This window comes from Oratosquilla oratoria, chromosome 10, assembly GCF_046742065.1.
Source record: "Oratosquilla oratoria isolate Oo_2021 chromosome 10, ASM4674206v1, whole genome shotgun sequence".
Taxonomy (NCBI): domain Eukaryota; kingdom Metazoa; phylum Arthropoda; class Malacostraca; order Stomatopoda; family Squillidae; genus Oratosquilla; species Oratosquilla oratoria.
This window is the reverse complement of record NC_134786.1, coordinates 9197820-9222819: the sequence shown is the minus strand read 5'-3', so window position 1 is coordinate 9222819 and position 25000 is coordinate 9197820. Positions and strand designations below refer to the sequence as shown.

Below are 25000 nucleotides of genomic sequence, written 5' to 3'. Positions count from 1 at the left end.
ATGTGTGTGTGTGTGTGTTTGTAATTTGCGTTTCATCTACGTCATGAAACTCGTGGTGGCTTAGCCCAAATTTCCCACATTCCAACGTCGAATGAGCCTCGATGCCCTAAGCGTCACCTGACCAAGAATTTGGCAAAGTATAAGTTAATGCCAAACTGAATGTCGAGGATCAAGACAGTTGGGCGTTGTTATCTATGTAATCTATGTTGTAAGTCTTGTTCCCAAACATCTATGTTGCAAAAACATAAAAGTTTTACGTGGGATTAAGGCGTATTCGTCTGCCACACAAGATCCCACAGCCCTTGTGCAAATGTATTTTATACAAAGAATTGTATATCGAAGTTTTATCAACTCCATAAACTCACCTAACATATACTCCAAAATGAATGCGTGTGGACGTACGCGCGTGTGTGTACAACGCTTGTACAGTACTCAGACAGGTTCGTTAGGCATGACCTCACAATCTTAATGTAAAAGAGATACAAACTCAGAATATTTTAGTTTTTGTAATATACGAAAATACATATATCACAGCTGTTACGTATCGCATATGATGTATAATAACATAGATATATTCCATATCACAGATGCAGTGATTCACTCAAGGCAGATGCAAGCTCCACTTGCACTGAAGAAGTCTGTCAGTGATCTTCATTCAGGTACAAAGTTCTGGCAGAGAATCAGAGGGTGTTTCTGTAACTTCACGTGGCATCATCGTTTCCGTTTTTATGTGATCTCTCTGATGTGTTGCAGCAGCTGTTTGCTGACTAAAGTTGCAGTTACAGTTGTCGACAGAGTGGTTGGATTCCAACGATTCATTTGTATTTCGTCCAAAGTTGGATTATAACCATAGCTTCAAGTTGAATAGTTGGAATACAACCATTCCGTTGACTAGTGTAACCGTAGTTTTAAGCGTAGTTCCAACGGAGTACGTCTACTGGAGTCCAGTCCAGGTGTGTGGGTGTTGATGTCTGATAAGCTGCAGAACAGAGGTATCTAGGCCTCACAATGGAGTCCGTCTACTGAGTCCAGGCGGATGGGTGTACGTGTCCGATGAGCTGCAGAACAGAGTTGTTCAGGCCTCACAGGCGTTGTTTGTCCTATCCTGTGTATTCAGAATGACTTGGTGCATCTTCTAGATGGGTACGATGATCCGAAGTGGAATGCTCCAGAAGTATAGTAGTGGAGAATGAGCTCCAGGTGGCAATTCCACTTGTTGAAGACGTCGAAAGGTTCCTGTAACAAACGCGGATTCTAGATAATCGACTAACTCCACCACCGCTTCTGGTGTGTCCTCCATTGGACATCTCATACCAACTGCAACTTGTCTTCTGGGAGAAAGGCCAGTCCATCCAACATCCAACAGAAATGCTTGATGTCTTCATCACAATAGTACACCCGAGAGAGGAGCATAAAGTCGAAAACTCGAATAGCCTGCGAAGTGCACTTAAATGTAAATGTATACTGTATATTTCAGTCTTTTCATAGTGCCTGAAAATTCCTCTATGTGTTCTGACACAGGTGATAAAACCACCCCTGTGTTGTTACTTGAGGTCCAAGTTCGAGACCTGAATTTCTTCCAATTCGAAGTCAGGGTGGATCTGCACGGCCTCTATCTTGTTGAACACTGTTTGAAGTACTTGTTGGTAAATCTATGTACTTTTCCCAGAAATGAAGGCATATACGCAGGAAATCGCAGACTTTGCATTGTGGGTACTGGTTAAACAGAGCTGTTCAAAGACATTTGGACTTATGGCATAGTTATCACCCTTGAACTAAGTTTCGGCCTGGCTTGAATGACGAAGTTGCTCCTTTGTAGTTTAAGTCACAACACGCTGAGGCTGCCCGAGGCCAGAATCGTAGATAAGGTAAGGCCGTGGGTTTGCTCCATCAGTGGTATTCCACTCGTCTGTGATCACCAGCTCCTGAAATGCTGCTGGGTCCTTGGGTTGACGTCCACCGTACTGACGCCGACGATCACCAACTCTTTGGCACGAACTTCATCACTCGCTTCAAGGAGAGCCTGTGTTAGGAACTGGTTCGACCGACCACCTCTTGACTGCTTGGCTACTGCTTTCTTGGTTGAGCGGAACTTGGTGACCTTAACTCCTGTTTTGTCTGCTGGGTGGTTGAAGTTCACATGAGGCAGAGGGTTGTCACACATACCATTGATTGTGAATACTTCCTTACACCCAGTTCTTCTCTGCCGATTACACTGCCATCGGATCCTGTTCTCGCAGCATGTAGCCTTCCAAACTCATCTCTTCCCATAATTATACACCCAGCTTTATTGCATCTTACATAGCTACAGCCTAGTCATAGCAATACGGGTGGAAACCAGAATGCTGGCTTCACATACACTCCCCTGATATTCTCCCCCATCCTTTCTATATAATTGAATAACAATTTTGTTGCGCGTAAATAACGCTTGGGACATTCCCCTGGGAGAGGGAACGCCGCTCTCACCGCCACAGCAAACGCAGTCTCAAAGGTCTAGAGTCGGACCGACCTTGACACAAACTCGGAAATCGCTTTGGTTTAAATAAAAGTAATGTCTCACTATATGTCAGTCCTCACTTTATTTATTTTTACTCGCCGCTGTCTCCTTACATAAACTCATTCCCACCCATTCCATCCCTAAAAACACTCCACTCCCCTCCTCCCTCCCTCCCATCTTAGCACCTCCTGGATGACGGGTCATCCCTGCACCTTGTCCACTGCCCTGGGTCAGAGGCAATGTCGCAAGTCACATCACATCCACAGCAAGGCCGCTTCATGAAATCGGCGATCCCCGCTCTCCGTCTGTATTAGTGCAGGAAAAATATATGGGTTAGTAACGATTTCAACCTCCCCGACATGGTATGAACTGCAAGATCCATACTTTGTCCCTCCTGCCAAAGGAGAGTTCCCTGAGCCTGTGGTGAACAGAGTCCCCCACAAGAACATATTGAGGCATAGGTGTATAGTCGCAGGATGTGGGTGAGGAGCCTCTTAGCAGCCTCTTAGGAGAAAGTGTAAGGACAACTAGCCTTAGTCGTCAGAACATGTATGTTTGGGCTACGGCCATAATACTCTTGTGAGAAATATATTTGTAGGCTACCAAAAACACAATTCCGGGCTTCGCCTGGCAACCCTGTCCCAACCAGAGGGACGCTACTTTTCGGTACGCCCCGAGGGTACTTAAAGGCGTGTGAGGTCAGGTCACGGTCAGTATCCTTTCAGACTCGGGCCTGCCAACATGAGTCTATGTGTGTATTCCAGTGTCCTTTCAATAAAGTGCCTAACCTAAACCGACTGTCAGTCTTTCCCTGTGCCACTAGTCCAGTAACAGCTCACTAGTTACAAGCCCACTGTTCCTCCATTCAGGGCATCATTCTTGGCCCACCTTTCTTGTTCCTTCCCTGCATCACCGTTACACCCAACTCTTCCACAGGACCTTTGGCTGTCGGCAGTTTGGTTTTCGTTCAACCAGGAGGACTGACGAAGACGACTTAGGAATCCTCCAGCCTGACCTGGGCCCCCTTCGGTTTCGGGAATCCATCTGGCAAGCGACCTTGGGAACACAACGAACTCCAGACCTCTTAGTTCCTCAACCGATCCCGTTTGGTCCATCCAGTCAGTGACAGAAACGGGCTTTGGGAACTGGGTATACGTTCAAACTGTAACCAGGAGTTATATCCGGAGAATATTAATCTATCTCCATCGATACAGAGACTGAAAAGAGAGAAGGTATACGCCTTATCACCTCTGCCGTCCAGTCTATGCATTCACTTTGCATGATCAGCCACTGCCGACCAACCCATCGAGCAGCTGCCTTGGAGTACATTTATCAAAGAACCTCATCTTTTATCTACATATCCCAGAGCTTACCCTCTGCTGGATAAAATCCTTTGCTACAGCAAAATCTATAATGAAACAATCTATAATGAAACAATCAGACTACAATTAGAAATACGGAAGCGCATTCGTTTCTAATTCAAATGTCAATCTGCATTTAGATGCTGTAATGACTGTCATTTATTTCATATTATTTGTCTGTTTGTTATTATTTGTCTGTTTGTTTATTATTTGCTTGATTTTCATTTATTACTATTTATCTGTCAATTTTTTATTATTTACTATTTACCTGTTCATTTATTTTATTTATTGTTATTTATATCATTATAATTTTTATTTGTGTATTTCTTATTTATTTATCATTATTATATATTTTTTCGCATCCAACCTAGTTATGGACCAAAAGGTCTCCTGTCGGCATACTCCGCCTTTGGAATCCTTTGTTAATTATGTTAGGTTAACTGGGATGGGTTGGGCGGTAATGTTTAGTCAGGTTAGATTAGTTTAATAAGTTAAGTTAGATAGGACACGTTTGACTACACGTTCATGTAGAGATGACGCAATACTGTCAAGGTCAACCAGGTGAGTACAGTTGCACGCAAAAACTCTGCATGACGTCACTTTTGTGACGTGACGCCACCACATACAAAAATAAAGAAATAAATGAATGAATAGATTTATAAAAAGAAAAGGAAACAAACGAAGAAAGATGTAATGAAATATATAGAATAAATATAACACAAAATAAATAAAACAAATAAATTGATAAACAAACGAATAACTAAATAGATAAATAAACAAAGAGATAAATAGATACTTGGATAAATATAGCTAAATAAAGAAATATATAAATGAAATAAGCATGTTAATAAATTAAGCTGCCAATTACCCCAAAATTCAAAAAAGTCACACAGGAACAACTGCCTAGCTTTCCTTAAGTTTCTTGTCAACTAACTAGCCATTTTGCCGCATTACTACAATCAGACTCGACCAGAATGAATACCTTGCCCTTGGACTCCGTTCAAGCGAAATCACAACTTTGTTATTGGAAGAATGAACAGGGAAGTGACACCTTGTACGGAAGGGAAACAAACAAACAAACAAACAAACGTACAAGAGGCACGAAGGCAAGCACACTGAAAACTGTTTACATAGTCGGCAAAACAACGGCCACCTTGAAAAATCGCAGGCACATCTAGGTCAATATAATTTACAAACCTGTTGTTTGTTCCACATGACCTCAATTCTGTACTATGGGTCTAGGCCAAAGTAAAGTGTGGATGAACTTAACTGGTCAAATTATCTAAAAAAAATATATGTATCATATTTTCATTTGTTGGAAACAATTATAAATGGTTGGAGAATCTTCCCGGCAATGTGTGCCTTCAGGAAGTTCGAGATGATAGTAAATGGAGAATACCTACTATTACAATAATAAAATGGCACTTTAAGTAAGGTAAATTCATATTACATGGAATGGAGACATCATTCAAGTGATCTTATAAATTTATAAACTCTTCTGTTGCACGAACAGTTCTATAAATGAAAAACAAGTCTTCTGCAACGCGCGCTGAGTCAGAGCCATCTATTGGGAGAAAAGAACATTAAACGTTCTATCTTCCGCGTGAAACCAGTCGAACCACACGGATCGGTAGAGTGGGCAGCTGGCGCCGCACCAACAAATCAGTGTAGCTTGAGCATGGCTGGAGTGTGGACGTTGTTTTCCTCTGTCCCCCGGTTTTCAACATATATTCCCAGACACTTAAAGAATGGCAGAAAAGTAAGTAAAGGATATTACAATTAATTCATTTACACCTGTAGAGACAGGTGTTATCGAATGTTTATCCCGACTTACACGTTGATGCAGAAACTTTCGGTGATAATTATATATCGTGTTCTACAGCAGGTGTTTTCGATAATTACACACAGTGACTGTTGGGGTGAAGTATTTCCCTTTCGTAACCCTTGAACTTTGAAGGTGGAAGCCGAAATATCAGTTGAATTCATACATGTTGGTTAACATTAAAGAGGCAAGTGCGGACAGCTTGTGTGTGACGTCACGATCATACCTCCTCTTCCAACCAATCAGGAGGAAGCATTGCAGAGGCGTGCGGCAGAGAACTTTTGATTGAGGTTTATATAATTGAATTATCACGAATCAACCACTTTCAGTACTTGTATATAAACCAAGAGAAAGAAAGCTAAGTTGCAGGTACTTGTAGAAAATTGTACGTTAGTGGAAACTGTTAGTAAAAATATTAGGTACCTGTACGAAGGCAACATTAAAGGGGGTAGTCCAATCAGAACGTCTGAACCCAAGGCTGACGACATAGCTGTGGGAACAAGGCTCAGAAGTAGTTTGCAGATTATATATGATATTCTATGTATTGTGGTCGGTGAATCATTGAAATATTGGGTTCTTCTAAGCTGTAACATATTTGCCTAATGTCATAAAAATTTGTTTTATAGAAGTTTTGTATTTTTGGAGTTTCCCAAATATTTTTGCAAACTTGTGTTTTGTAAGTCGATTTATCTTCCAAATGTACTGAGGTACTTTTTGTTTGTTTTGCCGTTGTAGGAAACGTACTTTTTCTGATGCTTGAGGACAATCTCGCACTGCTGTTGCATGTTATCTTGTGATGGTATTTATAGTTTGAGAATCCAGTTTTTTGTAGGAAGTTGTAGAGAGATGGCACTTTTTGTCTGAAAGTCCTTGTGATTTTCATCCAGGTCACCAGATCCTTCAGTACATGTAGTTTACAAGTTTTTTTTATGGAATTTACCACAAGGTCAGATTCGGTACGCGTTTTCAACATGTGCTACAAACACGCTACTGCCCAGACTGGAATAGCTTAGCCGGAGTTTGGGTAGGTGCAGGTTGCATGAGTAGGTGCGCGTGTGTGACGTAAACCTTAAATGCCAAGAAGTAAACTTAACGAATTTGTTTTTCTTTCTATCGCCGTTCAGCTGTTTAGAAAAATAAGATCGTCTTCAGTGGGTCCCAAACCAAAAATCAGATTTATTTTTGTACTGACTAAAGCTAAAGGAGTTTGAATTAAATGCGAATGTAAAATTTCTTTCTTTTTTATTTTAACTGCACGGACAATTATTTCCGAAATTCCAGTCAGACAAATTTTAAAAGAAGCGGCGTAGCTAGGTTGCGTAAGTTATGTTGAACGGATGTTTTTTTTTTCCTTAACCGTTAGCTTTCAATACCCAAACACGATCTTAAGGAACACTATAACCCCTGTTATATGTATATATGTGTATATACATATGTGTGTGTGTGTGTGTGTATTTCAATAGGTGATGCATTACACATAATACCCATGGCCATATAATCAAATAATTCGGTTACAAAAACTGATGAAAATCACTAATTTACTTTTGATATCAGACATGTATAATTTTTCGATAATTTCATGTTAAGTTATACAGTATTGTATGTATTATAGTTGCATGCAGCTATATTCAGAAGTACAGTAGCTATATTATATTACACAATTTTCATGGATATATTATTTTTCAATTGTGCATCATCATGCTAAGCTTATCTTTACGGCAGTGCGTAACATTGTATACCGAACACATGAGGGATCGTAAAGTTTGCTACAGGTTGTCCTACTGCAAGGTCAGGTTACGCAACCTCACCTTTACTGCTGGTTGGGTTGGATCCCAAGGAATACGGGTCGGGAGCGGTTCAGGTTGCACATCCACGCTTTTAGGAATTTGGCCTAAGGCAGGTGGAATACATGCCCGCTTCGAGCATCTGGCAACCTGGGATATGTTTCCGTTTTTCTTTCGCGGACTTGAAGACGCCCCGAGACTCACTTTCGTTGCGTATTTTAACTTGTAAATTTGATCCATCTTCCGCTGGGACATTTCATAATTCAGCCGAGGGAACACTACTCATCTGAACGGGTGTTCGATTTCAAATCGATCTCTACCTACAAATATTTCTTTATCGCAATTTTCTTTCTTTTGTGATATATTTCATTATGTTTGTGGTAGTGGTCGACGACATATTTTCAAAAATATTTTCCTAATCTTTTCGCTGTGAAGTGGGGTATCCATGGCTAATAAAGAAGCGGGCAGCCAGGTTTTGTGCACAAATTATAAAACAGTATTGAGATAAAGAAAATCCAGTATTGGGATACATTCTTCGGTAACTTGTAGCGCAGGGTGTGATTGTGTCGATTCCTGGGATTTATGTTATTTAAGGAAATTAAAAATCGTTTAATTTTTTTTCCTAACGGTTATGCGTGTTGGTGATAGCGTCGATTGTTGATTTCCCCTCCACTGGCGTCAGTTAGACCATCAAATATCATCTAGTTTAACGAAATTTGTGATCCACCCATTGATGTCCATATCGGACGTTACTTTAGCTAATTAAATCACCCGACGACATTCCGAGTAAATAAATTGGACTTTCCGACGGGATTTCCCATTACTGAATAAAATATTGAGACGACAGACAGTAAATCTATTCCTAATATGGGCGCCGGTGAGTGAATCGAGCTCACTGTAATCGTCAGGGAGTTCAAAGTAGAATTCAGTGGCCACGGGTTTGATGTGGCTCCATGTCGCCCTTTTCAGCTGTATTATACTTTTGTGTTCGACCAGCGTGGAAAATGTGTAAGCAAAACGGCCACCGTCGTTGGAGGACGGAATCTGCTTGCTGCCGAGGCTATTGGTCAACTGGTTACGATACATCGCTGCATCTAGGCGTCATTATCCACATTTTCTGCTACGACGACGCTAAGTTTATTTTCACAAGTTTCAAAAATACTTGGAATGTATGCAGGAAGCTGAGCATAGTGGCGAGAGAGCAGCGAGGGCTGATACCATAGTTAGCCGGTGCTGCAAAATCGATGAAAGATGTAATATTTACGCATTGGCAACTGGTACAACCGTTGCCGAATTTTCTTTCCATAAGAATGCATAGAAATGCACACGCGTGGTAATGTTGTGTATCAGTCTGTCACTTGTTGAAATGAGGAATATGCGATGCTTGCTATTTGGTTATGACATACCAGGCTTGATTTTAGTTTTTGGTCAATCCCAGAGTCAACTCGTGGTCGATTTGGCTCGCAACGGATTTCGATCGATAAACATTGTTTTTACTTACTGTACTGTACAGCAAGTGGGAAATGCTTAATATGGAACCCTATCTATCGTAAGTAGTTTTAAATTATTTTATGATTTTAACTAGGGCTGTATTATCAGAGTATGACAGGAGTTGCATTTGTAAGGTTTTTTTTCTTGACATCCTCCAGAAAATGCTGTAGGCCCATTGTTTACTGTTTGGTTATTGTGCGCTGAAACCTTTGATTATCATTTCTATAATTTACTTAATTTGGTGACTGAAATATCCCATTTCTATTCACGTGGGTGCTTCAGTAGGAACAACCTGTTACTCGAATTAGTACTGAAATGTTGATGTCGTGTCAAATGTGCCTTTTTTTCCTGCGTGTTCTCAGCGTACCTGCCAAAGAATTTGCAACCTGTTGTCATCCAGACTGCAGGTTCCAACCCGATTTATATAACTGATGAATCACTCCATGTGTTGCATGTGTAAGCTGGTTTTATTTGTCCTACTATTCGTTTTTTATTTATTTATTTATTTATTATTTTTTTTTTTTTATTGAAATCTTTTGCCGATTCGGTCCGTTGGCGCCTCGGGAGAGACATTCGAATCCATCAGCTTTCGGTGACGCCTCACTTGTACTAGAACGCTTAGCAATAGGGCACAGGTTCCTTGGTCGTAGTTAAACACTTCTTGGAGTGATCGCCTCGCAGCATTGTTCATCGTAGAGTATCTTTGTGGGAGTTTGGACTCTATTTCACCTGTGCGGGTTTATGCTGTGTAGGCTTGATTTTAACGTCCTCGTTGTGGAGGGAATTTCCTTCAGCTGAATGAAACCGTTAGGTGGCAGATGGAATGAACGGGGTGAAAAGGTTAATAGAGATAGTTTATAACCGCTTTGACGCCCATCAGATGAAGAAAATAACATGGTTGTAGGATTAGTTCATGAAAAAGAAATATATATATGAACGAAGGTGACCGGAAGCATGGCGTGGTAACGCGAGATGGGCTTTTAGCAAAAAAAAAAAATAAATAAATAAATAAATAAATAAAAAAAAAAAAAAAAAAAAAAGGGATGGGGAGAACGTAAAGGGCCGATCTCGACCCGCCCCAAGCCTACACCCATGTGTCTCGCAACTGCTCATGCCGTTATCGACCGGCGTTCAGCCGCGCCTTCCAAGAGACAAGGCCGCTACAGTGACGTACGCAGCACGGCCATCCCATAGACCAGGGGTTCTCAACCTTTTCCCCCCGTTTTCTACGTATCCCGAGAGTTCTCAGACCATCGACCCGTACCCCCATGAACCTGACATAGAAAACTGGAAGGTAATATATTGAGATTAATTGAACATACAATGGCACCGCAATGGATATCAAATGATTCAAATTGCAATTACTTCATTCATAAGTTAAGCATGAACATAAAACACATTGTAAATTCTTCTCTCTCTCAGTAGATTTAAATGTTTGAGTAATCTTTCGTTAGTCGTGTAAGTACCCCTGGAAACCATCTCGAGAACCTCTGCCATAGATCGAGGGATATTCTGGACCAAAACAAGCAAGCCACCTGGAATACGCCGCCCAATGTATCGATCAGCGAAAGCCTTCCCCCATCGGGCAAAAAGGCTGTCACTTTCACAGCGCAGTTTCCTTACAGAGTCAGCTCCGCCAGTGTCCTGGACACGGAGCCTGACTGTCAGCTACTAGAGAGGACATGTAAGCCAATTTCTCAACCTAACCCCCCCCCCCACACACACACACACCAATCCGTTCCTAAGGACCACACCCTTACCGATGCTGCCAAACAACCCAAATCCAGATAGCCCCACCAACCCCGTTACCCTAGACAAGACCAAATTCACTACAGGGAACCTAAAGTAAATCTCCCATTATCTACGCCATCACAGCCAAGATGCTAAAGACTCCACCAAAACATAAACTACGTGTGTATCCACCAGAGGCTAACCGAGGACTAGGGACGGGGTATCTCTGTACCCTTTTTTAAAATGAAGGTTAACAAGCTCGTTTACAACAACCTAAGAGGTTGGACTTCTTTCCATCGCAGGCAAACCCACATCCAACTCACCAGAAGTGTCCTAACCGTCAGAGGCATAAAACGTCCACAGCAAAGCTCAGTCTTCAAACCCAAACGTTCCATGACATCACATCGCATCTATTCGTCTTACGATCGAGAAGGCGCGAGAGTTCTGGATGGACCGACAACTCTGCATCCTTCGGAAGATTTTCTATACACTTGAAGCACTGCCTAAAATGGTCGAATGGTTCTCTGTCGGCAGTGGAATCAATCATTGCTCCTTGGGACTTTTTTCAATGTTTTCTTCGACGACCTGATGACAAGGGTCAGTGACCTTATCGAGCGGACATTGAATACGCGGACAAGACCGCCCTAGTTATGGACCAAAAGGTCTCCTGTCGGCATGCTCCTCCTTAGTAATCCTTTGTAATGAGCTAAAGCGTTCGATCAATTTGGAGACGCCTTAATGGTGTTCCATGAAGAGGCTCTTGGTATTAACAGCTCTAAGACCGAACTCGTGCAAGTCGGAGGCGGCTTCGACCTTCGGCATTTTCCATTTCGACAACACCGCTGTCAGGTTTCTATCCATCTTCAAATACCTCGGCTCAACAGCCTCAAAATCGGGCGGTCTAAAACCAGAGACTGATGGGCGACGGGCAATGGCATCTGCAGTCTTGTAGACACTATGGTAACATACATGGAACATGAGGACAAAACTGGGCACATAAAGTGCCTCGGTGGGGTCGGTCCTCTTGTATGGAACTGAGACCTGGCTGCTATAATAAATGAATAAATGAATTTATTTGGCAAAGAATCAATATACATGAAGTGCAGATAATGACAAGAACACAAAGTTCGAAATAATAACTGCAAATTGCCGAGGATAACACAAAAAAAAACATGTACGCTTTTTTTTCATTGTGGTCCTCAATATTTCCACCTTGGAGGCCAAGATCGATGGCTTGAGCCTTCAGAAGGACCGAATGTATCTATTGGTTCCAGTGAAATATGAGTTAAGAGCAGTGATTCCCAGAGTTTTCCAATACGTGACCCCTGTCAGTATTACCAAACCTACCATGACCCTCACCTTTATAAACCTTCTGAAAACGTACTATTTTTCAATATCACAGATACATTACTAAAACTTTATTAAACACAACAGAGAGAAAAGTAACAAATATACATGTATATATTATTGTTTATCAATGTTTATAAACAAGGACTGATCTGATAATATATTTTAATGAGAAGGATGTATTTGCTTTTTTTGATATAAGTAAATTGATACCCTCCAAACCCCCAGATAAAGGCTTATGACCCCCAATTTGGGAACTCATGATTTAGAGAGTAGATCTAAAAGCCCCCAGTTTCTTTCGCCTGGCCGAAGAGTCTGATGGTATGGCCGCACCTTGCGTCTCCCTCCAATTGAACACCCAACCCTCTCCATTGTAGAATATAATACCCATCGGTCTGGCTGTAGACGAGCAAGAATCTCCTTATCCGTTGGCTTGAGATCGTCGCACGAGACCTTAGGGCTTGGAACTACGAGTACATAACCCTAGAGCAGCGTTTCCCAACCTTTTCCGACCATAGCACCCCCTGTTGTCATGTCTAAGCAGTCCAGCACCCCTATCTTGTTATCAAAAGGATAAAAGAAAGTGAAGTGTACTGCTTGATGATTTATTGGCTTGATTCCTTAGAACTGAAATAAATTGACAATATTGTTTGTAGATGAAATAAGAAAACCCTAGAAAAATAAGATAGCATGGAAAGAGTCAAATATGCACAATTGGGTAATCAATGATATATATTAATGTGATTTTTGTGTGCATCATTTCCCAGCAACCCCCCTATAATTGATTTCAGCACCCCATGTAGGGAAACGCTGCCCTTGACCAAACTCGACCATTGGCATAGAACAGATCCATATGGAAGGTGTTGGTGAAACAAGGTGTCCCCACTCCCCTAGATGCGCTAAGGGATTAATAACAAAGGATTACAAAGGCGGAGCATGCCGACAGGAGACCTTTTGATCCATATCTATGTCTGATGCGAAAAAAATGTTGATTATAGAACATCAGAATGAAGGAGACTGCGAGAGACCTTAAGGCCTACACTAGGCAGTTCCATTTTATCTAACCTCTTAAAACAACCTATAGTGTCGGTGCTCACTAATACTAAGTATATTTTATCCGGTAACCACTCTAATGGTAAACCGGTTCTTGTCTGTATGCTTTTTAGGCTGATGATAATAATAGTAATATTTTTTGTTAAATTGGATAGCCGCTGACGTTCTGCCGATCTGTGTAGCTGGTCGCTCAAAATTACGGAAGACCTTCCCTAAAACGGACTAGAACACCATAGTGACGTTTGATCATAACAGTTACGGACAAAAATCACAGCCCACTCGGTGAGGTCATTCTCATTTGTGAACATATAGACTAAGAGGATTAAGATATTTACTGTTACCACCCAGCTGAAGAAGAGGTAAGAGACCTCGAAATCTGCAGATTCTGGTTCCCAGATGAATATCGGAAACTTCTGTTCCACTTTGAACAATGAGGAAAAAAAGGTCTTCCGCAATTTTGAGCGATCAGCTACGCAGATCGTCAGACCGTCAGCGGCTATCCAAGTTTACAAAAATTGTATCAGAGAGAAGATTACTCCAAGAATAATAGTAATAATAACAGTAGCGAGAAGAAAAGGAGGGAGGGATGGTTGTGTTGTACGTGGGATAAACAGTCTTATCCTGTAGATAAGTAATGGCTCACAAGCCTGTTTTAAGTCGAACGCACTACCGTACCTGTTGATAATTCGTCCGCCAGAAGTTGCCATACAAATAGCTGCAATAGCATATCCAAGTAGTCATGATACTTGGATCGTTATTTCTTTCTTTTTTTTCTTTCTGGGAATAAGTTATAATGATGGACATGTCTGAACAACGTACAATTATTTATAAAGACAGACTACACCTGTGTTATGCTGGTAGATCGCATCAGGGTAACTGTATAGAAAAAAGTAGATCGTGTCACAGAAAAGGTTGGCCACCCCTGTCTTAGATGCCTTGATTTAATATCATATTCTTGTCATTGCGTGACGCTTCTCTTTTTCCGAGAACATTACGCTGCTTTAAGGCTTGTTATCGGTGATCCCGATGACACAGCGGGTTGGGTGTTCCCATTTTTTTTTACTGTAATCTCTGTTATCGCCGGGAAAGATATCGCGCCCCCCTCTCAGACATTTCCACGCTAGGGAAGTTTCCCCGAGCCAAGCAAGCTCCACAAGATAAAGATATTCTCTCCCAGGTGGCTGATAATTTTACAGTTTCCCGTGGAAATTGCACGCGTATTGTTTCTATTCGTTTATTGTTTCAACCTTTAATGGTTCGGGAATTTTAGAGATTTGAAGTGCAGTGCAAGGGACTTCTGAAGATAAACTTAATGGTTCGGGAATTTTAGGGATTTGAAGTGCAGTGCAAGGGAGTTCTGAAGATAAACGAGTATGTGGAGGAGAGGGGTTGCAAGGACGTCATGCATATTTCACACCTTCTTAGTCGCAGGTTCGAGTCCCTCACTCCTCTACTCATAGCGGTTACATGTCCGTGTACACATGGCAAAGGTGGCGGACATCGTGAATGACCCTGACTCACCATCTTATCAGGTCTGTGCGTGTGTGGGGTCTCTGGGTCGGGGGGGGGGGTGAGATAAGATTCAGACTCCTTGGAAGATTGATTTACTCAGTTCAACGTCGTGAACTACTCCTATCAGGAGGCTAGGACGGTGCCCCTCACAGGGAGACTTTGTAGCGTGGAATTTTACGAACCATGCCCTTGGTCCAACTCGCCGCAAGGCCAGCGAGAATTCTCCTTGGAGGAGCTTCGACAAAACTCGCATCCAGCAAGACCTTGTTAGGAATGACGTCATGGGAACTTATGACGTCACCAGGGAGGAGGGTTTCGATTGGGTGAATAAAATCGCCTGGTCGCAGAGACGGCAAAGAAACGCAGGAAGGGGCTAGAGGTACGTTCAAAGTTTTCGATCAGTGACGTTGGGTGTGGTGTGTGCGTGTGAGTGATTCACCATGGTCTTGGATCACGCGCTGGACTCGTGATCGACAGCTCTTTCCGTCCTGGAAGAGAGCTCAGAGCTCATATATAACCGATCTATGGGTAATACTGTGACCTTACACGCAACCCCAACTCCCAACTCCCCGCCCACGAGAGTTGGATTAACGACTCGCAGCGCAGCGATACTGATTTTTTCAGCCCAGGGCGGGATTCGAACCCGTATCGCCGTAGTGGCAGCCGGGAACTCTACCAACTGCACCACCGAGTCGTGTGTGTGTGTGTGTGTGTGTGTGTGTGTGTGTAGCCTTTCCGCGGTCCAGCCTCTGTCCCACAAGGCGTCTCGACATTTTGCTCTGGTTTGTTGTCGTTCCCAAGACTGTCTGACTTGAGAAACGCCATGGCTGAAACAGGATTTTCCCAAAGATCCCTTATAAAGTGTATATTGTGTTGTTAGCGTGCGTGATTGTGTACCATACAGTGTCCCATAATGTGTTGTATAGTGTGGGGATGGAATTTTAAATCCTGGACAATTATCTGTGATGCGGATGTCCAGCCTCTTCAAGTAACTCAGAAGGGTTGGATGGTGGACACACCATGTCCTGGGTTGGCTCCCACGCCTCGTTAATTAACGACTTCATCCTGACTATCTCGTGACTCGTGACGACGTTCGCGAGATCGCGAGGCGGCCGCGGAGAGACGCGAGTCGGTAGGTTTTTGCCAACTTCGATCGTCCTCGAACGCAACGCGACCAGGCCCACGAACAGCCCATAGAAGGGTCAGGTGGGAAGTCCTCCTTTGCTCTGTGCTGCGTCACACGTGTTGCCTGCGTCTTAGTTTGTGCTAAGGCTTGAGCCCTCCAGTGAAGAAATTTTGTGTTGCTGTTTGGAAAAGGTGGATGTTGGACATTGTTATGCTTCGTGTCTCGCGAGGCCCTTGCATCAGGGGCAATTAAATTCTGCTGCCCGCCAGGCAGGCGGGGAGGCGACCCAAACACCGGCCTAAAAAAAAAAAAAAGGGGGGGGGCTTGCCGCAACTAACAGGGGTTGCCCCACAAAGGGTTTCTCACTTCCCACTTTGTGGGAATGGGGATGGTGAGTTGAGAATGCTCATTTTATCTTTGCGAGGATTCATAAGAAAAGGGAATTGTTGGTCTTATACGGAAAAAAAAAAAACATGCCGACAGGAGACCTTTTGGTCCATAACTAGGTCGGATGCGAAAAAATATAATAATGATAAATAAATAAAAATAATAATAATATGAATAATGAATAAAATAAATAGGTAAAGTTAGATAATAAACAGGTAAATAATAAATGATCGTACGGGACGATGGGTGTTTCAACACGAAGACGACCAGAACTAGAGAACTGCGACAGGAGCCTGAAACCACAAAGGCAGCGTTTCTAAACCAAGGTTCCCCGGAACCCTAAGGTTCCGCAAAAGGTCCCAAAGGGTTCCGCGAGAACAAGTGAGATAAGCTAATGCACTTTTTATTTTCATTTAATTTCATATACGTAATATAATGAAACACGCACGACATATTCTTGTTTATTGTACTAATGTAATATAGACATCATCCTATCTGACCTATTACTACGATGAAAATGAAATGAGAAAGATATGGTATATGTTTTTCTTTTCTTTTCTTTTTTTAGCATGGGTTCCTCGAGACATGAAGTTTATTTTAAAGGTTACGCAAGGGTAAAAAGGTTCAGAAACGCTGCAACAATTCATAAAATGCCCGAAGTGAGTTAGTGACATTGTTACCATGGTATTTCCTCACGCACGTAATAAAAAAATTCTTGGCTCAGCCCCATTATCTGATAACCTGAGGTGTAACAGCACGTTTAGTTACAAGTTCATGATAGTGGAGAGAAACACGCGGCAATTAGTCAAATGCAGTTATCAAGAGTGGTGATGGGAGGGAGGAAGAAGGAGGAGGAGGGTGGTAGGGAGGGAGGGAGGAGAATGAGGGTGATAGGGAGGAAGGAAGAGGAGGGTGGTGATGGTATAAATATTGAGTAAAGGTGATCCCTTCCCTGCCGAATGGGTCTCATGCAAAGCTGAATAAAGTCAACTGGTGGAAGAAAAAAGAAAAGAAATAGTGATATCTTAACTTTGCTTCCAGTCAGAAGAAAAAGATAAGTGCAGAAAGAAATTAAAGAAATGCAATGACTGGGTAAATACCTCTATCCCAAGGGCCTCTTTCCCCCTTATACTAGAGGTAGCCAAATCCTGTGTCGTTCCTGGACGGCGGAGGGGTGTGGGTGGGGAGGGGGGCAGCCATGGACTGAAGAGAAACGTCTGGCAGGGAGCGGGGTAGAGGTCTGAGCTGTGCCACTCTGGTAACCTAAGGCGCGCGTAGCGTCTGCTCACCTCAGCAAGTCGATGTTGCTCATTCGCCACATCTCGGCGTGCCACCAGAGCTGGGCCAAGAAGCGTTTGATGAAATTGCCCTCATGAAAATGTGTCCTTCAAAACATTGAATCAAGTTTGTGTGACGTCATTTTATTTTTATTTTATTGTATGTATGTATGTATATATATATATATATATATATATATATATATATATATATATATATATATATATATATATATATATATATATATATATATATACTGTATGTTCTCTTTCCCTCTCGCTGTACTCGCTCCATAGTCATTTACTTCCCTTGGCCGATGATTCCGGATCCCGGCAGGTTCTCACCGACTCTGAAGGCCCTTGCGGGATCTCCCCCTATCTCCCACAGGGATCTCCCAACGGTCACCCACTCTCTTTCGTCTCTCAAATACCCTGAGGGTTCCCATGGGGGGACGCCCATCACTGGAACGCACACCTGTTTTCCTGGGACCCATGGGTGAGATTGTTCATTCATGGGCCCCAGTTAGGCCGTTGTAGTTGCCAGTCGCGCTGGGAACACGTGGGTACCGGTAGGAGGAAGTCCGTTTGGACCATCACGAGGCGTCTGATGCGGCATGAAGAGTACGATCGACCCTGTGGTAAAAAAAAAAAAAAAAAATTATCCGAGGGTCCACCCGAAGAACAGCAGAATTGTTGACACTGTCAGCAGACACACACACACACACACACACACACACACACACACACACACACACACACACACACACACACACACACACACACACACACACACATGTATATATGTGTGTGTTGTGCGCGTGTGTGCATTTCTTTTGCGACATTCTGCTTATCGCACTTCAGTGACGTGTCGTCTCGTCCCCCAAAAATGACCCTGCTCACAGGGCCCTCTCCTAAAGAGGCCTGGAAAGAGTGGAGATGGATATGGAGTCTACCTGGATGCTCGTCAGTGATAGAGCGAGTGCGGGTATGCGATCATACAGCGTCAACTCTCGTACCACGTCCATTTTTTTTTTTTTTTTTTTTTTACGCTACGTTAGGCCGGAAGCTCTCTGGCCAAGCGGATTAGGGCGTCGTTATTTGCGGCGAAGGTAGAAGTGATGGTGGTTCGAATCCTGCCATCGGCGAATTTTGAACCAAGGGCAAGGTTCATTAAACTCCACGCTAGAAAGTCCTCTGTGAGGGGTACCGTCCTAGCCTTCCGATAGGGAGGGGGGGGGGGAGTTTGTGACGTTACACCATATCACATCACGTCGGGCCGGTGAACTGGTCACATCTCTCTCTCTCTCTCTCTCTCTCTCTCTATCTCTCTCTCTCTCTCTCTCTCTCTCTCTCTCTCTCTCTCTCTCTCTCTCTCTCTCTTGTACCCGGGCCTCTCCGTGTCCTGCTTGCACAATATCGATACCACCGTCTGCTTGCTTGCTTGCTTATCGCGAAGGTTGACCTCCGCTGTTAGGTCATGTCTTAGATACTTATGAACGTCACGTGCCACCGCCCCGAACCCAGCCAACTCACCAGCCGAGTGAAATCGCCAAGCGTTAGACATAATCAAATCTTTAATGGGTGAGTATGCCGGATAGGGTCGCTTGATATGGGGTGAGGGGTTGGGGTGTTGCTGTCGTTATGAATGAAATCGATTGATGCCAGCCAGGATGCGGGTGAAGGGGATTATCACACTGGGCTTGGCCAGCGTCGTCAGTTGAGAGTTCGTTTGAGTGAAAACGACTTCGGTTACAATATTTGAATTTTCAAATCCCCAAATATCAAATTATCTTTCCGTCGTATATAGCAAAGTTAATATTTTCTTCGAGAAGTCTAGATTTCTGTAAGGGAAGTCATAATTTATTTATTCAAATGTGGGTTGGAGGGAGGATGTTGGAGGAGAAATTGCCCAATGTGATAGCCTCTTAAAAGGGATTGACTGAGAGAGTAGGCTTCCTAGCAACCAGAATACGAAATGAACGAATCACGAAAAGGATTCACCCATGCAGATGAATAAAATCGCGTGGCGTCAGCCAGAATAAAATATGTTAAACGGTTGGACCGGGCCATCTTGGGGGAAAGAAAAAGCTGATGGCCTCGCAACAACGTCAGCAGAAGTCAGTCCGCGTGAGCTGCATCCTTCGTTTGGTCAGTGTAATTGTACCCACGTTGACTGACACCCATTTGTATCCATTCGTATTCAAAACAACTTCAGTCTTGGGCAACAAGTCTTTGAAAGGAACACGACGAAAGTGATAACAAAAAATGGGTTCGCGTAGGTGAGGTGGTGCTTACTTAATGGAGGGATTGTACATGCACACCACAGATGGAACGATGAAATCTAGCACGCATACACACGCACGCACGCACACCGTAACTGATAATAATCAACTGACCAACTCATGAACTGGAAATGCGCACCTGGGCGAGTGCTTGTGTTCTGTACGGTTCATCGGGTAAACACCCGGCTGTGAGATTATTGCCGAGCCCAACCGACCACAGACACCATCTCGAGAGTTGAGGTGCAATTTCGTGATTGCCGCCGACCTCTCGGCCTTGATGGACCTCGTCTCCGTCAGCGCTTTGTTCTTGGGATCTGCACAGTGGTGCAGCCGATATTTGCTCCTGTCTGTTATTGTGTCTTATTCTTGGAGTATTCTTCTCTCGGATACAATTTTTTGTTAAATTGGATAGCCGGTGACTTTCTGACGGTCTGCGTAGCTGATCGCTCAAAATTGCTGAAGACCTTTTTTTCATCTTTGTTCATTGTGGAACAGAAGTTTCCTGTATTTATCTGTGAACCAGTATCTGCAGACCTCGAAATCTACAAATACCGGTTCACAGGTGAATATCGGAAACTTCTGTTCCATATTGAACAATGAGGAAAAAAAGGTCTTCCGCAATTTTGAGCGGTCAGCTACACAGATCGTCAGAATGTCAGTCAGTGGCTATCCAATTTAAACAACAATTTCGTCTTATTCGTTATTTTTGAGGAACCAATAACGGGTGTTAGGTAGTGGTGGTTCTGCAAGTGGTGATCAGAGAGGTTCATCTCCCTATAGTCCGTCTTCAAAACTTGTCAATGCCCTCCTTTTGATCTGGAGGTGTAACCTAGACCGTGACCTTGGTCTCTCGATCAACTCCATTTCAGGTCTTTTTCCTCGTACTAATATGCTTGTGACAAAGAAGCAGTCCCTCAACAAACGCAACACTTACATAACAGTCCAAAGTATCTTCCCAGGGAGAACTGTGGGAGGGATGAAACCACTGTGGGGCTGTGGGTTGTTAGTGGGTGAAACCCGCGGTAAAAGTTATTATTACTTTCAGAGGGGGAGAGAAATCAATTCGTTAGGTCTCCCTATTCTTCGCAGAAGCCTCGCCGCTCCAAAGAAACCTATGGCCACCGCGTCGGCCCACGTGGCACCGAATGAGATTTTGTGTTACTGTTGAGCGAATGAGAGTAGAGTATCAGATGACACTTGTCTTCCTTGTGATGTTTGCATCTTGGGCAATTGGTGTCTGTTGCCAGGCCGATTCCGTGTTGGTACTGTTTTTGCACGGAGTGGTGTATGCGTGCCAGTACGAATCTTGGGAGTAATTTCTCTGCTGGGTTCTTACCTGGGGTGGTATAGAGTCTACAATTTGGCAGTCTGTTAGGGAGGTCTTGTTCTTTGGTATGTACTTGTGCTTTTGTGTGGACGTACTACGGAATGCTAGGGGTGTGTTAGTGTAGATGCTTGAGTAGAATGCTGCTTGGGTTGTTTTTCTGCTGCGTTTTGGTGGGCTGATTCTGTGACGGGGTGGGTTTGAGGGCTTTTGCGAAGAATTCAATCTGTCATTCTCATGTGCTGCTCTCTGGGGGAGGATTTTGGTTTCTGTGTGTAGATGTTCCGCTGTTGTTGTTTGACGCAGACAGTTGTTATTAGTAAAGCTGTGTTGTGTGTAGTTTGTACACAAGAACATAAGAATGAAGGAGACTGCAAGAGACCATAAGGCCTACACTAGGCAGCTCCGTATCCATCATCACCTGTCATCCCCATACATAAAGTTGTCTAATCGTTTCTTAAAACAACTGATAGTTTCAGCGCTTACTACGTGATTACTAAGTCTATTCCATTCGTCGACCACCCTATTAGTAAACCAATTCTTGCCTATTTCCTTCTTAAATATAAATTTGTCCAGTTTAAAACCATTACTGTGAGTCCTGCCCCTTTGTTTTAACATGATGACCTTGTTTGCATCACCCTTGTTAAAGCCTTTGATCCACTTGAACACCTCTATTAGATCACCCCGCACTCTGCCTTTTTTGTGTCTAGGAGTTCATGTTGTGGGAGTATAATTAAGAGTAATCTCCTTACCCTTCATTGTGATTCTTCTTATTTTTGGGCTGAAACCCACGAGTGTATCAAACGTGAAGCCAATTATGTTAGGGTTTTTGGACAGAGAGAGATGTAGGCTGACCATTGGGTGTTTCTAAAGATTCACGGAAATCAAAAGTAACATCACTGAGGACTTCTGACGAAGGATGCAGATATTGTCAGCCAGAGAAAACATGCCCCTGTGCAGACCACACCAGTCTTTATGGAAATTTGAGAAAGCGGTGTATGTGAGTGTGGGGGGGGGGGCGTCACGAAAAAAACACCCCCCTTGGCTACCTCACTGAGTCTGTACACAAGGCCCTCGCCAACTGGTAACGGAAATTCATACACTGATCACCGATCATCACTAGCGATTAGCCATCTTCATGGCATCATCCTAAATGTTGTGACCAGAGCCACTGATCCTTAATCCTTTTATCGAAAGTTGAGGGCTGGAAATCTGCTCCGACAGCCGGAGGAGAAATTGCCCAGTGTGGGTTTGATGCCGGGATCCCGTCAGAGGTCCTCCACCCAATGTATGTATTGATGGTGTCTGTGGACACGGCCACCTGTTGTGTTACTTTATCCTCTCTAAACATCATCCGCTCCTTTGTGAGACATTACTTCCATAGGATTGAGGGCAGAAGGTAAAGATAATTTTACTCCCATAGAAAAGAAATTCCCCTAACGTGTGTGTATGTATGTGTGAGATTATAAACGCGCACACACACGTGTCACCCGTACATCCCCGAGTTATGCAACGCTGTTTTATCGTTGGCGGTTGCCAAGAAAGACATAAAAATGCTAATTATCTTATTTTTTTATCTTCAGTCCTTTCTCCTTTGCCCAGTCCTTCTCTAGATGCTGACCTCGTTCTCGTACTTTCTCACTGTTAATGATTCTTCCGCTCTTCACCAGGCGAATTTCGTCAGCTGAGGGAGGCCCTGGGAATGAAAGGAAATAAATCTATACATTTTTTCTTCTAACTTGTAGGGTGGGTAGTCCCGTGGGCCATGGCTAGGGAGGCTGCATTCTTCATGGAAAGATCAAGGGATTGGATAATTCTTAATGGGATTTGAACCCTTTTTAATGGGATTTGATACCTCTTAATGAGGTTGGGTTCTCCATAAAGGGTTCCAATCCTCTAAAAAAGAATCCAACCACCGTAAGATGGACCCAATCCTTTAAAATGGGTCCAACGTCATTAGAAAGGGTCCAAAGCACTTAAGACAGTGTGTGTGTGTGTGTGTGTGTGTGTGTGTGTGTGTGTGTGTGTGTGTGTGTGTGTGTTTGTATATATAAACGCTATATGTTTTATCAACTTGTTTATAATTTTTGGCTCTCAAGCCTGTCCATTTTGTAATTTGTACCAAGTTGTGGCCGTGTCCTGTTTCTGGTCGTCTGTCCCCCCGTATCGGATATTGGCTGCGTAAGACGTGCGGTCAATATTTAGTGATTTTATTGATCAACCCTGACCAAGGATGGCCACATCGCATCAGCAACATCAGCATTGATTAGACTTAATAACATCTGGAAAAGTAGAAACGTCAACTTTAGGGAGAAATACAAATTCTCCAAGCTCATGGTTGTATCAATATATCTTATGGATGCGAGACATGGAGGATACTAACATAAAGCGAAAAGAAGATCTAGGCTTTCGAGAACAAATATTACTGAAAGCTGCTTGGCATCACGTAAAGGAGAAAATTGAGTTATAGGTAGGCCTAGAACAACAATTTTTGGCTACAGTAAAATAATAATAATAATAATAATAAAACGTGATTAGGACACACAGCTCGCAACGACAGCCTCACCAAAAACAGTCATACAGGGGACCCTGGAAGGAAGTAGACAACGCGGAAAACCCAAGAAGACTTCGACGTCGACATGACGTCACACAGTGGACCGGTATGAAATGGGCGAACTGGTCAGGCTACGTCACACCGCGAGGATTTGAGGACGATTGCCCCCCCCTCTTCCCCGTCGGTCAAGGGATGAATGATGATCGACATCCTGACGGAAAAAAAAAATCACGACATGCGTATAGGATTGGAGACTAATTTCCATTTAAGAAAGAAATCTGATCACTTCAAACTTTGCTAGCCTTCCATTTTCTTCGATATTATTTAGTCCCCAAGGAAAGAAACCCTAGTTATTTCAGACAAAACACCTGTCTGTCCCTACACCAGTTTTTCTCTCGTCCTTCTGAAAAAAATTGCAAATTATCCTGTATATTACACCAGTATATTACACCTGTATATTACACCAGTCGACCCATCGACCCATCGGAAGCATTCTGGTCATATCTTGACATACTACTATCAATTAGACCTACACTATGCCCTGTGTGGTCATGAAGTGATGATGTAAGCAAAATTTTGTGGGCGGTATACTTCCCCACCCGACCTTCAGTCCTACCTTCTGACGTCACGGAACAGACCTGGCGCTCTTTCGACATTCCCTATATAACTCCTGATCGTACCAGCCTGCCAAGATGGGCATGGTGCGTGATGATGGGGGTGTGGGTGAGGGAAGAGTTTGTGGTCCGACTGCTAGCAGACGAATCGCTTGGGTTGCAACGTCTTTGCCAGGTGCGCCAGTCTCAAATAGTTCATATGAAGTCCTGCATTAAGGGTTGAATTTGCATGTCGTGGCGAGTCGGTTGGTGTCGTTATTTACCCCCTCGTGCTTGCGTCGACTCGTCTCTAAAAAACGAACATATTTCTGGAGACTTTTGTTTTGAAACGAACGAATGTTGTGTACTCATTGCAAAAATAATCCACGCAAGTAAATAATACCCACAATTCACACAAGTAAATGATACCCACAATTCACACAAGTAAATGATAATGTTTGGTAACTATATTAATTATATATCATATTGTGTGAAATGTTCATATTTGGTGGTAAAGGTATAGTAGACTACAAAATGGAGTGGGGTGCTTTATACTATATGGAGTTAGATTTAATCCCAATTGCTGCTATCGCCGATACACAAATTTAATATAACTCCCGCTAGGCGATTTTAATCTACGTAGCGAAATATTTAGTCCCATTCTACTTTCCCTCCTTCCTACTGCTCTGTCTTCATCCTTCCCTTTACTTCAGATTGTTCATTAGGACAGAAACAATAGAAATACGACGACGGAAAACGGATAAAGAACGTAGGAAGTGTACGATCAGATTTTATAGTTTAGATGAATTTTTACTTAGGCGTACATCCGACATAGTTATGGACCAAAAGTTCTCCTGTC

At 43.1% G+C, this 25000-nt stretch overlaps 1 protein-coding gene across 3 annotated transcripts in view; it reads left to right on the top strand.

Moving 5' to 3' along the window:
• Bcat (Branched chain amino acid transaminase) overlaps positions 1-25000 on the top strand; it is a 79553-nt gene that overhangs the window by 11192 nt on the left and 43361 nt on the right. Inside the window, exon 1 of one of the 3 annotated variants that reach the window (XM_076191436.1) lies at positions 5492-5617. The exons of 1 other annotated variant lie outside the window; for it this stretch is intronic. In XM_076191436.1, coding sequence (XP_076047551.1) covers positions 5537-5617 — 81 coding nt within the window. In that variant the 5' untranslated portion in view covers positions 5492-5536. Of the gene's footprint in view, positions 1-5491; positions 5618-14958; positions 14978-25000 lie in introns of those variants that run through there. One more of the 3 variants, XM_076191437.1, reaches the window with a different exon arrangement.